Source organism: Thermobia domestica, chromosome 6 (genome assembly GCF_964235325.1).
Source record: "Thermobia domestica chromosome 6, izTheDome1.hap1.1, whole genome shotgun sequence".
Classification (NCBI taxonomy): Eukaryota; Metazoa; Arthropoda; class Insecta; order Zygentoma; family Lepismatidae; genus Thermobia; species Thermobia domestica.
This window is the reverse complement of record NC_137459.1, coordinates 81,274,057-81,292,192: the sequence shown is the minus strand read 5'-3', so window position 1 is coordinate 81,292,192 and position 18,136 is coordinate 81,274,057. Positions and strand designations below refer to the sequence as shown.

Sequence of the window (18,136 nt, the reverse complement as noted above, 5' to 3'; positions counted from 1 at the left end):
CAACAATGATACAAATTGGTGCAATACAAGCTGAGGAAAAAAATGTTAACCAATATTACTTTCTGACCTCTGTATACAAAAGTGCATAAGGTGGCATTCACTTTCATGGCTCTAGTCACCTTCTGTTATTACATAGGACCAAGAGTTATATATCATTGGAAATCTTAAGAAACTCGAACGAGGTAACACGTACACTAATCAAGCCCAACTGTGGAAGAAGCGCAAAACCCAAAATTTCGGGACAAAACGTGATTTTCATACAATTGTTTAAAACTTGCAACACTGGCAATTATCGTATGTTAATAAAACTGAACCACCGTTTTCACTATCATAATTATTAATTTACTTTTAAAAATGGCCTACATGTTTCCCAATGGAGTAAGCTTTTATGGCACATAGTTTTATATCACGTAAATACAACACAAAAAGTATTTGACAATATTAGAAAGTAACAGAAATTGTTAATCTGCTTTGCATGGGTGAACCGTAATTCACACACTTAAAATCACTCTCAACTACAATAGTCATTTGATTGTAATTTTGTTTTCAAATGTCTTGTTTATAACTAGAGTACCATTTTGTTACTATTATTCTTCAAATTAAACTTACTTTTTACGTTAGACGTTAGTATGCACTTTAAGAACATTTTTGTAACTAGTCCATTCAGACTTATTTTACGCGTACTAAAATCAATGAGATTATCATTGTTATCTCGTTCATCTCCATGGTCTTCATCCTTTGGTTGTGCATTCTTACATCCAATTTGTCGATACTGACAAATTAGAGTACACAATTCCTACTTTCCGACAACCGCACATACGATCACAGCCATTTTTACAGTTACAGGATATTAAATGCATGACATTACACGGAGAGGGTTTCTTGGTCATTCTTGTTGGTATGAGAATACTTCCTAATGCTTTCCTCCATATTCAGTCGCTCGCATATCATTTCCATGCCATAATTGAACCTGATGATAAGCTCTTAAGATATGATATTTCGCAGTATCACTGGTGGGTGGCAATGTTGCTAGACTAAGGCCACCGTAACGTGAGCTCTGACAGATCTAACATCGTGCAAGTTGACGACAGTGTTGCGAACTGTCATAGCAAGAAGAATCAAAGCGACCACTTGACAGAACGATGAAGGAATCGAATTACTTTATCACTGATTGAATCAGATTATAAGTTGAAATATTTAGAAACTAGATATTTAAAAAATAATCGTACTTCACTTTACTCCTCAACATTCCAGCAGAACGTAGTTCCACTAGGCCTAACGTTATTGCCACAATAATGATTTTTTTTTCTTTTTCCACTTATTGACACAACTCTGTCCTTTGACAAGTTTGCTACGTAAATAAAAGTGGGGTTACATGGATAACAACCGGTCTACTTCCCTGTCGCCGCAGGGAGTAGGTTTTCGTGGAATTGAAAGCGAAGAGGGTAGCGAGTCTGTATGGCTCTTCTAAAGTTCGAGGGCAATGAACCGTGATTTGGAATGTCAGGCTGAAATTAGTAGAATTTCTAATGGTTTTTGTAGGAAATTTGTTGACATCGAAAAAATGTGCATAGTCTATATATTACAGAGACCGTTATAATGAGCTTTTCATAAGGATTGATTTAGAAATTGAGTAGTTAGAATGTAACGAACATGATCCAGCTATGTTTGTCTTTTCGTAGAAAACATTCTTTCACCAATATGTGAAGGGGAGGATAGGTTTAGACCCACAAAAATACATTTGGCAACACTAGGTTGTTTCCATGGTAACAGAACAGTGTTGTCGCATTTATACCTACTCATTACTGTGCAAGTTTTTGTTTTGACAGATTGTTTTGATTTTTTGTGCTATCATCTCAGTGCATTGGTGTGAATATTGTGGTGTAATCGTTGTTATTTTCATTCATCAGTGGAACATAGTTTGTAATCGTATTATTCACATAGACCTAAAATATAAATTTAGTATGTGTATGTGTTTGTGTTTATGAACACAATGCCTGAAGTGCGGAAAGGGGGTGTCCTTGACAACTCAGGCACGGGAATTTGTGTTTAATCTTAGGGAATATTTGGAAAAAGAACGTAACGACGGTCCTTTATTGCCAATGAACAAAGTGATTGAAAGAGTAGATTCAGCTTTATACATTAGCCCTACAACTATGAAAAGAATCACAAAAGAGAAGTGCCGAAAGACCTCGCTGAACCGACGGAAACTTTATCCATCCTTAGAAAAAAACGTAGGATTTCCACAGTAAATGGAATTAAATTGTCTACAAGTGAAAGCCATTCTCTAACGTAAGTAGTTTTCATTTTTTTAAAAAAAAAATATAACATTATGGGTCTTACGCAGAGTCGTTATGACGCGTGTTTAGTGTCATACTAAAGAGTTGAGTTGATTTTGAGTTTAATGTCTCTTTCAGCAGCGAGGCTATATGAGACGTGAACCTACTGATTAACGTGGAATCCATACCACATGAGCTCTCGCCGGGAATCGAACCGGGTCTCCCATGCCAAAGGCGTACGCTAACCTCTTAGCCACGAAGAAGTTCGATGTCATACTAAAGAGTTCGACTAACATATGTTTCCATGCAGTAGTCAGACATTTAGTATGACGCTAATCATACGTCAAAACGATTCTGCATAAGGCCCTATGTGTTTAGAAGTAACGGTTGTTTTCTTTACGATTTTGTAAACTATCTTAACGCAAACTAATTTGTTTGTTTCTTTTGACTAATACTTTCGTCAAGCATAATGTTAAATAATATTTTTGTTGTAATACATAGGTGATTCTTTTCCCACAAAATGTGCTCCTTGTTATATTGTATTGTTACAGAAGATAAATGTGGCAACCGCGCTTCATCACACGTGAGAATTGTCAGAGCTCTTCTTAGCGCGGCCTTACTCTAATTGTATTTCGTTCTGAATGGGGCAGCGATTTACTGTACAGATGTATGAATGATACTGGAATTCATCCAATCAGGCTACTATTGCCGGAGATTATACACTAGCATTCTCATGGTTGATTATTTCAAGTAATCGGCATAAATCTTCCCGTTTATGAAGTAATCGCAATGCCGTTTTCTTTCCCTGTCGATATAAACCACATGATGTGTCGCATGGTAAATGAGCAAAACAGTTAGTACATTTGCCCATGTATCTTGCAGCTTCTTAGTACTAAATTCTTTTGTCACTTCTTGTCCAAGTTCTGTCTTTCGAAATGAGGTGCCATACTGATTATTATCTTTTGCAAGCAAAAAGATTAAAATGTCAACATCCTCTCAATTACTATGACGTGCCTACAAGGATTTAAAGACTTGACTACTTTAGTTCTAGCTATGAATGTGTCAGCATCACTTCTTGCTTCCTGGATTTGAATTCCAGCTTGTGTCAAATGAACCATCAACTCACGGGGAAAACAATCCTTATTTTTAAAATTACCCAAGAATTTATCCTTTTTATTTGATAATACGATTTCATTTGTGAATAACAAATAAATGAAGTTGCTGAGTGAATCTTTGACTCACGTCGTTCCTGCTCAGCGGCTTTTGTACAGTTTTCAGTACAATACCCATCAAAAATAACTGTTGCTTCGTTTCAAAGTTTGTGCGTACATAGCACACATAGGAGTTGTACACGTCAAGGTATGTTCCATGTTGTGGCCAAACAACATGATGTAGAAGCCAGCCTCCATCTATAACGTACACAGTGTTCTCAATTTGAGTTTTAGAATCTGTCCGATATTCAAACATGTCATACAAAGCAGACTTTTTCGTTTTCCTCATGGACATTCCTGTGAAGAGAGAAAGTGGATAGGGTGAAAGCTCGTAAGCAAAACACTGCCGGTGTTCTTCTTCGGACTTCAACACGATTGATTCGGTTGAAGATTAGCATGGTGTTTACAGCCAGTACGCTCATCACGGATGCGCACTGTATTGTGCATTGCGGATAATGGGATGACTTTATCTTTTTATTTAAGTTTTACATTTCCCAAAGTGTGTCCAAACATTCTTTCCATAGCAGCCAATCCGATTTCCTTAGCTTTATCACAGTTGACCATTTTCTTACCTATTATGCCAGTGCTTAGGGACGCGAGCTCCGGATATGAAGGAAATGGAGAATGCTGGCTAAACCAACGCAAGACCTTCTCTACAAGTAATATATCGCGCGATTGATTGTTTTCGTACAGTTCCACATGCCGAACAGTGTGAATTTCATGTTTATCTTTGCTAAATAACTTTCCAAGACATTCGTAAGTGTTAAGCTGCTGGCATACTTGACACCCACCTAGATATTACCTTTTCAGTCATGCCTCTCTTATGGGACAGTCCACCACTTCTCTTCATTGCTCTCATTAAAAGCTGCTCAATCGTTATATCAGACCATATACTACTCCAAAAAATATTTTTTCCTGCGAATAGTGAAGTAATCGTCTCGTGTAAATAGCTGGAACTCGTGAGGATCCATTTCATACTTCAGCCACAAGATTCCTTGTAAATACAGATGTGCGTATTTGGCATACAAAAGATACCCAGCTACATGGAAGTACGGCAACATTTCCCGTGTGCAGTGAAGGTGAAGACTCCAGTCTCTAGTTCTTTCGGCACGAATGAAAGGACACATAATTTCTACAAGTTGAAAGTACAGGGCAAAGATCTTAAATGTAGGCTTATTTTGCAGCAGCGTCCATGAATAACTTGAGATCATTTGCAGTCTTGATTATATTTGAGTGTTGAACAATTACATCAGAATCGATATCTTCTTCAGTCATTAGAGGAATGCAAACATCTCGGAATTGACGCACAAACTCCTCACTGGCGTCTAATTTATTAAATATATAAAATGTAATTGCTAACTGTGTTAAAAAATGAGCTCGCAAAGCACGAGCATAATAATGGCCTGACACCATCCGTGAAATAGAGTTACTAGCATACACAAGACCAAAGTTCTTTCATGTCACTACCTTTCATTATATATGCAACTGTTCCCATAAATGACATTAATGTGTGGCAAATCCCAAGTGTAACCACCGCCGACAGTAATTCACCAGAATTTCTACATGCTGCTACAATGTCACATTATTTAGCATACAAAGGTTGATCGAAAGTGACTATGCACGTTTTAGCTTGTTTCCTACATATTCTTTACTGGCAAACATAAGTGCCAAGTATATAGGATTCATGCTTGTTGGCTGAAGATTGATGAAAGGTAGAATCACTACTTGAAATGTTTGGTAGTTACTGTTGTTGCTTGTCATCAGCTGCATAAATCTATACCAATTCGGGCAAGTTGCTCTCTTCAACAACTTGGGTATCATCCATGTTACATTGTACAGAAGTTGGTTTTGATTTTGGATATTCAGAACACGAAGGTGTCTTATATCTTCAATGATTAAGCCCGAAAAGCCATTACCTTTGTGTGTATACGTTAAAAGTGGTATCTTCCATTCATATTTTGACAGTGTACGTTCATTGAGCTGAGATGTTTCTCAATGATACCCGAGGGGCAGAGTATTTACGGAAAACACTAGGAGGTATTCTCATACCAAAAAGAATGACCAAGGAACCCGCTCCGTGTAATGTCATGCATTTAATATCCTGTAACTGTAAAAATGACAGTGATCGTATGTGCGGTTCTCGGAAAGCAGGAATTGCGAGCTCTAATTTATATCAGTTTTTACGAATTGGATGCAAGAATGCACAACCAAATGATGAAGACCATGGAGATGAACGAGATAACAATGACAATCTCATTGATCTCTAGCTACAAAAATGTTCTTAAAGTACATACTACATCCAATGTAAACATTAAGTTTGATTTGAAGAATAATACAGTGAAACCTCTCTAAAGCGGACAGCCGTGGGGAATCAAATATTGTCCGCTATAGAGAGGTGTCCGCCTTAGAGAGGTTTCAATATTTTCTTACGTAAATTAATAAACAAGGTAATATGCAATTAGAAAAAAAAAAATATTTTTGAATGTATCACGTATTTATGAATATCACCAAAATGTTACTGTACCTGCATTATCTTGCGTCATCCAATTCCCTATTTCGAGACACAAGATGGGAATAAGATGTTATAGTTCTCTGCACTTTACAGTTGTCGTTGCTTACTACGTTTTCGGTGTATTGCTTTAATTCGTGAGTTAATTGCAGTCCAGTAATGACTTTTTAAAAATACAATATGTGTACCTGTGGTCAAAAATACCAAACTTGTCTTCTGCTTGGTTAGAGATTCCACCCACCGGGACAGTAGAATGATGTGTCATCCCAAACAGTGGGCAACTGTCAATCACTTTTGTTTCTGAAACAGGTTAGGTGGAAGTAGAATTAAATAAAAGGACATAAGGGTGTTGTGGAACAAAGCCCTTCTTCACCGTTGCTAAACAGACAGTTGAGGAGGCAAAATGTTGTCAGATCCTCATGTTCTGTGTATTTTTACTGTAATTTTCAACTTCTTTCTAGATAAAGTGTCCGTAAAAGGAGGTAAATAATACTTATAACAGACAAGAAAGACTGTCCGTGTCCGTACTAGAGAGTGTCCGCTTTAGAGAGGTTTGCCAATATGTTTTTTCCTATTACAGTGTTTGGGGATTACAAAATATGTCCGTTATGGGAGGTGTCCGCTTTATAGAGGTGTCCGTTAGTAGAGGTTTCACTGTAGTACGAAAACGGCATTCTTGTTATAAACAAGGCCTTTAAAAACAGAATTAAAATCAAATGACTATTGTAGTTGAGAGTGATTTTAAGTGTGTGAATTACGGTTTACTCATGCAAAGCAGACTACCAATTTCTGTTACGTTCTAATACTGTCAATAAATAATTTTTGTGCTATATTTACGTGGGGTAAAACTATGTGTCATTAAAGCTTACTACATTGAGAAAAATGTACGCTATTTTTAAAGTAAATTAATAATTATGATAGTGAAAACACTGGTGCAGTTTTATTAACATACGATAATTGTCAGTATTGCAAGTTTTAAACAATTGTATGAAAATCACGTTTTGTCCCGAAATTTTGGGTTTTGTGCTGCTTCCAGTTTGGGCTTGATTAGTATACGTGTTACCTCGTTCGAATTTAAGTTTCTTAAGATTTCCAATGATATATAACTCTTGGTCCTATGTAATAACAGAAGGTGACTAGAGCCATGAAAGTGAATGTTACCTTATGCACTTTTGTATGCAGAGGTCAGAAAGTAATATTGGTTATCATTTTTTTTTTCCCTCAGCTTGTATTGCACCAATTTGTATCATTGTTGGCTATGTTTGAGATAAATATCAAGGACATATGTTGATGTGCAATAACTGTCAGTGTTACAAACTTCCCATGTTTTCTGGAAATATACCTTTTTTAAATAAAAAGCTACTTTCTTCTTCCTCTTCTTCTAGAAATTTAGCACGATGCGCATATATGTTATTTACTTAGATTCTCTGTTTTTCAAGCTTTCGAACAATATATGATCCATGGCTTTGTGATAATTAGAACGGTGACTAGAGGAATAAATGTAAAGGGTGACGTTTCCCATAAATTCCTTGTCGTCGTCTAAATATGGCGGCCATTTTTCAAAATTGCGGGAAAAGCTACAGTGGGATTTTAGGGGACTTTTAGTATGTTATTCCTGACACATTTCTCTACTTCCATACCAATTTTCAGCTTGTTACTAATTTGTTCCTTTCTTGGCAGAAAAATGAGCTATCTTTACTGGAATATAATGTAGTGTATACGCAATTAACAAGAGGAGCTCGTTGCATAAAAGAAACTAGTCTTGTAAAACTAGTTCAGAATTTACAAAAATCAAAATTTTACAAGCTTGTATTTCGTAAAATCATAGCTGTATATGACCAGCTTCAAGATACACCGAAGGCATTACACGTGATTTATAGAATTGTACAGATTCTGTTTCACAGTATTGACTGACTCACTCAATGTTCGTTCAGGAATTTTGATCGCATCTGCGAAACTCGGCGTACAGCAGTACAAATTTTACATAATAATCACATTTGCACAGTTACACACGCAGAGTTAACTTCACATTATATCTTTTAAACATGGAAAGTAAGTACAGTTTAGAAGGGTTTTGCGACATATAGTGTTATATCTTTACACATAATGCACTCTCGAGTGTTAAAAAAAAAACACCTAATACACTGTGATACGTAGTCGCTACAAGAGCTGGTTTGCATCTGAGTTAAACAGGAGGGTAAGCTCGGGAATGCGTTAGTAAGGAGCAGGTGGATATGTGCATAATGGAAGATTTCTTTTCCTACATTTGCTAATGCAACCGTTTGATCTCATGATTGAAAGTAGTGCAGTTGTTTGTCTCCGTAAAAATACCAACTGGAGCGGACTTCGTTAACTTAACCCTACACATGAAACCGTAAACAAATCAAAATCTCTTGTAACGAGTTCTAGTCATTTCAGTGTGCGTATAAATTACGTTTGAATAAGTTTGTGAACACAATGAAACAGTCATAAAGAAGAAGCACGGAGAATCTAAAGTTTGATATTCAACAGAAGTAAGATTTAGCTCATATCTCAGAAACAAAAGAAGCTTCGGGACAGTTTAGCTGACAAACATTTTATCATTCTAATGTGATTTATGGTAATGATTACCTTTTAATATGTCGAATATTTATTCTATGACAACTTACTCAATATAGTACGTTACAACATCCATTAAACCTTAAATCATTTCAATTAACGTGAAGGGCCCTCCGGAACTTGTTCCTGATAAGAAAACAATGCATTGACTATACTGTATTCCAACTCCACCCTTGCTATGGACTCGAATACCTATGTTATCCTGGCTTGAGTCCTCTCCGACGAACGAATCGGAACTATTACAACATTATCCATATACATTACATTACTGATACGGACAAATTGAGCCGCTTCTTTAGAAAATCCCTCCTAACGAATGAAAAAAATAAATAGATAAATAAATAAATAAAAAAATGAAAGTTTAGCCTTTACGCCTTCTGCTATGATTCTGATACCATGTATTATAAAGGCGTGTCCTGCGTTTTCTTTAGTGAAAACGAAACAATATTGTCAGTCATTCCGACGTACGAAGTTAGATGTGAAAGTGTGTATTTAAATATAGGTGTTAAAAAGAAGAAAAAACTTAAATTAGCTGAACTCCCGCAGTGTGACGCTCACAGATTGTGGCAGCTGTAGAGGAAATGATGAATTCAATCTAAATAAACCGAAGGGTATTGTATACAAACACTGCGAAGATAATTATGGGAATCACTAATTAGGGACGTACGCAGGGGGTGGGTCCTGGGAGTCCCGGACCCCCCGAAATTTCGACTTTTATGTAAATTTAACCTAATTTTAGGGGCAACTTTAGGAATTTTAATATAAAATCCCCTCATATTGAGTTTGGACCCTCCCGAAATAAATTCCTGCTTACGCTACTGTCAATAATGATGCGTATCGAATATTAGCATACATATTCTATATTTGATTATTGTAAAATATGTTTGTCACTCTATTCAACTTCCGGTATAGGCTGTAACAAGTGATTATTTACGAAGAGTTTTGAATTTTATAGTCAGTGAAACAGTGGCCTGCTTGGTTTTCGTGGTTTGTATCACGCCAATGGATGCACTATGATGTTTATGTTATACTTGAAATCCCAACGAACGAAAGAGTTTATTGCAGAAATTTACCGTTTTTGCTTCTTATTTCCACGCCTAATGGCATTTCTAGTAGCTTTCAATCTTTTAACTGTACAACAATAACGTTGTATATTGTTTATTTCATTTACAATCAGAGCAGATGTACTCAAGCATTCTTTTAATAAAATAGAAGAAGTAATATTAGTAGATTGAAATAGATATTTTGTTTGTGTGTTGCTATGGTGATGCTAGCCGTTGCCAGACTTCAAAAGCATTTTGTTGGCAAATTTTGAAAATTATTTTATTCTAGCTAATCGTGACGCCCAAATTCGGAACAAAAGGTATTACAGTCGTCTGGGTCACAGTATTATGGACTTTGCTATCAATACTTACGATGAATTAAAACAACTCAACCCATTCTAACCTGATTCCAGAATTATTGCATCTAGCAGGATTTTATTACCGTATAAATTACAGCAAACATTGCTTTCTTCACAGTGTGTGAATTTTAATCACTTATCATAATTTTGAAAATCAGATCTCTATTCAGTGTAGTGGGAGTAAGAATGTATGCAATAATCCCAACAATACATTTTCAATATGTAAAACAAAGTACAAATAATGAAAATCGTAATTTCAGATCAAATGGTAATTGAACTCGAAATAATGTAAACAGTAATAGTGATTTTAGAAATAACAGGTACAGAAACAATAGGTACTGTCTGTTTAATACGGCTAATGGTAATAAATCTGGTACTAATCGAAATAGGATAGATGGCAGAACTTTTTATAGCAGTAGGCAAACAAATAATGAAATGAATTCTTCACGCAATATTGTACAGGACTGAGCGGTACAATGTAATCTAATTGACATAGCGTACAGTACTACTTTAACCTAACGGCTGTTGGCGTTGAACGGAGCGAATATCATATCAACGACTAAAGCTCAGTGTTATAAATTGATACACGTTTCAACTCGTGAAAATGCTTTAAACTCTTGTGTTGATTATTATCAAGGGAACAATATTTTGGTGTTAGACTTAATTACATCATACAAATAACGTACTTCGTCTTATACGAAAAGCAAATGATTGCAGATTAAAACTTGAGTTACTCAAGAGGTATTATACAATGTTAATTTAAATCACGTCTGATTTTTCTCACGAATTCTTAGTAAAATAATTCTATTCCATATATAATTTTAATCTGATATTGTTTATTGTTTGTTTTGTTTTTTCTTTTGATTATCGTTATGATTTACTGTAATCTTCATTTTATCCCTTGGCCTACGAGTTATATTTCCTGATGTTATAATAACTGCATCCGAACGAAAAGAACATCTTAGTATTGTATTTTAAGTTGTAATAGCTAAAAGGTTAATAGCAGCAATAATTATTAAGAACAGAATTGCATTACGGACCCGAAGTAAATAGGTAAAATTTCATATTTTGATTATGCCCCTTTCTCTTCGTTGCTTAAATAAAATATAAATAACTATTATGAAAAAGGAATATAATAATATGATATGTTGAAAGAAATATGTAAAAGGATTAATGTTAGTGCACTTATAATTTAATGTATATAAGAGCAGTTCAAAAAGTAATGGTCTATCATGTATTTATGTTATGTGAACCAGGGTGGAAAAAAATCATGATTTAAAAAAAAAATCATTTTTGTTGATTTTTTTGATTTAAATCGATTCTTTTGATTTAAATCAAATCTTTCTCCTCGTAAATTACAAGTCGCGAACTGAAGAAAAAGCATTAGGAATTAGTATTAAATGCTAATTATGCCATTTAAGTGAAAGTATTGGGGTTGAATTTTGAATTAATCCCCAATTGTTAACCTCTGTTAATCCCAAACAATGTTTCTTAACCCTTTTAAATTATGGCTTTTTTAAAAAGGAAAATTATGAACTTTCAGTCAAGCAGCTATATCATCATCCCTATTTATCCTAGGATCACGGTTCATACCTCATTCTCTTCAGAATAGAAGAGCCTTTGAAATGGTAACATTTCCATTTCCCTATCATGTACCTGAAGCGGGAAGTTTTGAGGGAAAATGCAATTTTTCTGATTTTTTTTTTTTTCAAATTTTGATCCCCTCTGGACTCCCTTGTGTTAACGCACATATCTCAAAATCAACTGAGAAATATTAAGAGGTGTACTAAATGTGTGTATAAAATTTCAAGCTATCTTGAATAGTAAGGGCGGGGAAATATTTAACAATGAGCTAAGAACATCCCCACAATGTCCCAGATAACCCGCATGTAGTATAAAAATTTCCTCAGATATCTCTATTTATCCTAGGGTCGCCATTTGTATATTATTCTCTTCAGAATAAAAAAAAAAAAGATTTTCAAATAGTATCATTCAAATGTCTCCATCGTGTATCTGGGGCGGAAAAATCATGAAAAAAGGTATTTTCTTTTAAAAATACCCTTTTTTACTTTCTACCCCTCTGGACCAACCCCGTGTTTTAAGGTAGAGATCTGAAATACTGAAAAATACTAAGGGGTACATTAAATAAATCTGCAAAATTTCAATCTTCTAGGTGCAAAAGTATGCCTGCGAAAATTAATATCCCCCCAAATACCCCAGATTCCCTTATAAAACAGTATCTCAGGTAACAGTTTCCTGAAACATCCCTATTTATCCTAGGATCATGGTTCGTATGTCATTCTCTTCAGAATAGAACAGCCTTTCAAACGGTACCATTCATATGTCTCCATCTGAATCGTGGAAAAAGCTATTTTGTTAAAAATATATATATATATTTTTTTACATTTTCTCTTCTGGATCCCCGTTTTCACGCAGATATCTGAACACATCTAAAAAAAAAAAAATACTAAGGGATGCACTGAACGAGTGTGCAAAATTTCAGTCTTTTGAATGTAAAATGTAAGCCTGCCAAAATGATGATGATTATAATAATAATAATAATAATAATAATAATAATAATAATAATAATAATAATAATAATAGGCATAACAAAAAATATCTTTTTAAATTTATGTCGTCATCACACACTATGTCTCGACGTAGAAAGGCGTGAAAGCATATGTAACATGTTCTACAATGCCTTCAGTCTTGGGGAAAAAAACGAAGTAACGAGGTTTTTTGCTACTTTTTTAATCGAATAATGAAGATTCGATTTTTAATAGAATAAAAACAGGTAATATAATTTAAAAGGTTAAGCATTAAGGAAAAAGTATAGCAACGTTTATCAAAATGTCACTTTTTTCACAAAAGTTACTGATATTTGGTAGGGGCATATTTTTAAAAAATTGGAAATACCTTGAGGCAGGAAATACATAAATTTCGCCTAAAGTTATAAATCTTAAAAAAAAAAAAAAAATCTGAGAGGGGATAGGACCCCTCTATATATGCCCTATTATCCGGGAACAAACAAGCAGACGCGCACGCGAAAGAATTTTCGTCTTAAATGTCGATGGTGATTTCCCCGTTGGAATAGTTAACGATTTGAAAACCCAAACCCATTGTTACGAAGAGAAGAAAGCAGCATTGCTTCGTTACCCGTTCAAAACGGGATTTTCCCTAATCATCCAGTGCATGACACTTGTTTTCATACTATGCTGTACATACTGTACATTTGAGTCTCATTGTATTATGATTATTAACTTCCGTAACCGAAATAACAGAACAGAAACGGGATTTTACTTATTTTCAATTTAAATTATTTTATTTCGGAATTTTGATTTAAATCAGCGATTTTTATTAAAAAAATCAAGTGATTTAAATCTTGATTTAAATCGTGATTTAAATCAGACTGATTTAAATCAATCCACCCTGATGTGAACTAATGTACAGTCTGGAATTCTTCCCTAAATTCAAATTAATTGAAGAATTCCCACTGGTTCAGGAGCCATTATACAACGATAACACTGTACATGGTTTATTTCGTTTGTAATCAGAGCAGAAGTGCTCAAGCAATTTTTTAATAAAATAGAAGCAATCTTAGTAGATTGATATAGATAGATTGTTTGTGCGTTGCTATGGTGATGTTAGCCGTTGTCAAGGAAATGTATATACAATATATTTGAGAGTCGCCATAGTGGTTAGATGTACAATTTTGAATGGTGCAGTAAAATACGTTATTATCGACAAATATAGAGCTTTGTGCATTCTAAACTCGTGTATGTTTCTTCAAGCTATCTTTAATTTATGCGATAACAAAAACAATATACGAACTGTGAGCAATGTATAAGGTAACGTTATAAGTGTTATTCTGGTGGCTTGAAGTCTTTGATCTGCTCGGAAATCTAGCTAGATTGTTGGCAACATTATGAACAGCAATTTGTGCGAGATCTTGGTTTTGTTTTCCAGCGATGTATATTAAACATAGCGATTTGAATAATGTTTAGATCTTTAAGTCTCTTAGATATTGCCACAGTAGATTAATAGTTATAAGTGTATTTGACTTAATGCATGTAAAGTATATTTCGTATTGCATAACTTCCAATAATGTACTGCAGCATTCTTGAATAAATTAAGTATATACCTGGTATGCGTACTATGTTACTGGGTATATTAGGTAAACCTAACAGTCCATTTTTCAGTTTTAATGTAATTCAGTAACATCTACGGACATCATACTTTAATCGATTGTAGTTCGTTAGTTGGTATCTTGAGGCGGATTGTTACGAAAGTAGTTCGGTGACTTTGCCATTTTTAAATATATATATTTATTATGGTAGTAATGTTATTGTTAATTAGTTTGTGTTCGGTGGTCTTGCCTAGACTACTTATTTTATATTAAATCATGTCGTACCTTCTCATCAATGTTTAATGTTTTGCTTGCTTCTTTTACTCTTTTGACAATATTTTGTTAAGTGAATACACAATACGAAAGCATAACTTCTTAGTAGCGTGTCTTTCGTTAATTTGCTCGTATTAGAAATGCAATATGCTACAGGTTAGTTTTGGTGTATATTTGCTGAACTGTATTCTTTCCCTTACTCTACTGAGAACGATTTTGCCTAAGTCAACACGAAATTTGAGAGTGAGCTTTGTCTTGATTTACAGTGGGTTGGTGCTATTACTCTTCTGTGATGATCCATGGTTTTCAAACTTTGTGATTGGTTGTTGAAGTAATGCCATTATCCGATGTGAGTATGCTGTTTGTGAATTATGCTCTATATTTTAATGTTTGTCGGGGGTCGATGTTATAATTTTGTGAGCAATTTCTTAGTGTTTTTACCCTTTTAGTCGCAACGAGCATGTGTTCAAATAGGAGGTAAGAAGGTTTACGTTATTGCCGTGGTACAACATTTCGAATTACGCGGCTTGGAATTGTAGTTTATATATATTTCTTTCCTACGTTTAATTTTGGCAAGTTCATTTCAAAAATTAAATTGCGGGTTAAGTTCCAAAGTTGGTCATCAGTATCTAGAAAATTTTGAAAATTTACTGGGAAGAAATGGATACCTTTTTCCTTTGTATGCTTAATAAATTGTACGGAGAGCGAAAGTTTTATCTTTTTTATATAAGTGGGTCTAAAGATGGCACTATTTGGCAAACGGAGGGAACTAATTGGTTCAAGGTTACTGCATGGTTGGATTGTGGGAGAGTAATAAGCATCTGTATTGTGAACATAGATGCAGGTATACAGACACGTTGCGTTGAATATGAGTTTACAGTAATATAGTTCGGAAACAATGAAGTTTTTTACCATGAAAATATTTTGCAAGTATGTGAAAATCGTGGCGTAATAAATCTAACAACAAATTAAAGTGTGATAAGCAAATAACTGCAAAGAAACGTGGAGAAAGTTTTACTTTTTAGAACTCACGTGACTAACATGGCTACTAACCCACCTCCATTCGCTATCGCTCGCTCGGCATTACTACGTGAATTGAATAATGGGCTTTGATAAAGTAAATTAAAGTAAAAATTGACGATTTTTAATTTTTCGTAGCTTTTACTATGCTTTTGGCCAAAAACCGGGGGGACGACCAACTTCGGAATAAATGCCTAAATTAACCATCACTGTTTCTCTATCTAGATAACCAATTTGATTATCAAATTGATTGCAATTTGATTTATTTTAGCGGAATACTATCAAATGAACTTTAGTATTATAATTTAATACTATATCACACCCCACTTCAGCAGATACTACAATGTTTCATTAATGACCCAAATTTCAAAGACGGAATTAATAAAAATAAAACACAATTATTTCAGATAGAAAGGTCGTGAATTCTAATATTTCATTTCTTGTATCTATTTCTGCATTTTCTTCTTTGCAGTAGAGGAAATTGTCTATAAAGCACAACATTTTGAACCATTTTTTCTAAGCGAGCTATAAAGCTTATGAAACAAATTACTAGCACTACTAATTAGTACAGAGTGCTACTGTAACTTATAAAATTGCAAGTTTCATGAAACAAGCTCCAGGTTCGCTTTTAAAATGCACACAGTACTGTTGTAAAATCAAACATCGGAACACAATGCCACCACGATTACGTATCGTACACTTGTACTTAAAATTACCGACGAGCATAAATCTAGTAGGGCAAAGTTTTTTCCTGTATCATATATATATATATATATATATATATATTTAGTTTAATCCAGTCTATATTTCAAACTGTTTTACTCATAACAATGTACACTGTTAGCCTTGGTGCTCGGGGCCAAATATTACTCGTTCCTCCCGATATCACTGTGGCTGACAGTTGTAAACTCATAATTTACTATTCCGATTCATGTCCTGTTGTTTGCTTTAATTCATCAATAATAATTAATCTTTATAAAATAAACAATCTTTATCCTCCATTTAAATACAAAAGTAATAAATTTCTCAGATACATAATACCATCTACGGGGTTTCGTCGTAACTTGCATAAAACAACATACACGAAATTATATATTTTCGTTGCCATTGACAACTTGTACCAAACAATAATTGTTAGCATTAAATTTGTCATTCGCTATGAAGAAAATTGGAAACAATGAATAAAACCATGACTTCGTTATATTAATTGTTTAAACTTTGATATTATGGATAATATTCATTTTGCGACGTTGACAAACCAAATTGAGAACGTTTAAATTAACAGAATACACAAAGTAACTACCTTTAGCGTATTGCTTGATGATTTATCAAGAGTCTCAAAATTTGAAGACTGCCCTTGCTGCTGGTGTTGAGGAGATTTTGTGGGGGTTCCTTGTGATTGTGATTTTGTAGAATTTACATTGGTCGCCATCTTGATTTATCCTCCAGATTACACTATCTCACATCTATAACAAACTAAGGTCAGCGACCTTAGACCCTGTTGTAACAGTGCACCAGACAAGGTATATTAGGTAGTACTATCTCCCTTTTGAACATTCCATTTTGTGTTTAAGTTCCCAAAGTTTACGAATTTAATACTTTTATGCTTCGACATGAAGTTCCACCCATAACACCTACTCACTCCGAAGACAAACCTTCTCCGGAATCTCATTGGTGCACAGACTACTAACTTCCTTTTATGCTTTGTAAGTGTCTCTTACGAGAAAGAAACTATTTGAACGCCATATTGAATCCAGTAATTCAAACATTATGCTATTCACTAGCATTTGATAAATACGTTTTCACCGTAAATTAACCAACAATTCTATAAAATTTAAGCACCCACTAAGATGTCCAATTATTTTAAGCTAACACAGCAGGTTGTAGAGGAAAGTATTGAAACATTTCCTCTTCCTTATGAATGTGGATTACTGCCAAGATGTTACGAGAGATATCATTGTCGATTAGCGCCACCCAGACGGAACTTTATTCGAACCCTTGATAATTTAACACTGTATTGTTTACTTCCTCCATCATCCTTAGAATTCCATAATATATACTATTTTGAATAGTTTAAAACACACAGTTTAAAATGTAATATAGATATATTACAAAAACGACGACACAAATATGTAACGGGTGTATTACAAGCAGTAAGTTATTATAGTACAGAATAACACTATTGAACAGAAATATACAGGGTATTTCACAACGGGACCTCGCCAAGGTTGGACGACGACAAGCCTGGACACTTTTTGTGTCCAAGCTTGTCGTTGGCCAACCTTGTCGTCAGCGACCCAAAATGAGATATGTCAAAGCATCTCGGGGTCGATCCCGACATGCCTGGACACCTTCAGGAATGTGTCTAGGCTTGTCGTTGGCCAACCTTGTCGTCAGCGACCCAAAATGAGATGTGTCCAGGCTTGTCGGGATCGACCACGACAAACCTGGACACTGAGTAATGTGTCCAGGCCTGTCGTCAACGACCCAATTTGAAATGTCTGTTCCAACAAACTCTACCAGTTAAGGCGTTTCCAGTTCATCCATACATGCCCTTCAATATAGAGTTGCATGGCTTGCATCATATCGCTATTGGCTGATTATCGTCAATCAGCTACTGCCCTCTACTAGAGGGTTTTCGAATTATTTTAAATTTATTTATCTTTTATTAAAAGAGATAATTATTATTTACAAAATTTTAGTTTTACTTAAAACATT

General features: G+C 34.7%; 1 protein-coding gene across 1 annotated transcript in view; it reads right to left on the bottom strand.

Annotated features, from left to right (window-relative positions):
* Positions 1-17,125, bottom strand: part of LOC145688074 (uncharacterized) — a 119,729-nt gene extending 102,604 nt beyond the window's left edge. The window contains exon 1 of the mRNA XM_081761795.1: positions 16,722-17,125. Coding sequence (XP_081617921.1) covers positions 16,722-16,850 — 129 coding nt within the window. The 5' untranslated portion in view covers positions 16,851-17,125. The remainder of the gene's footprint in view (positions 1-16,721) is intronic.
* Positions 17,126-18,136: the final 1,011 nt, after the last annotated feature.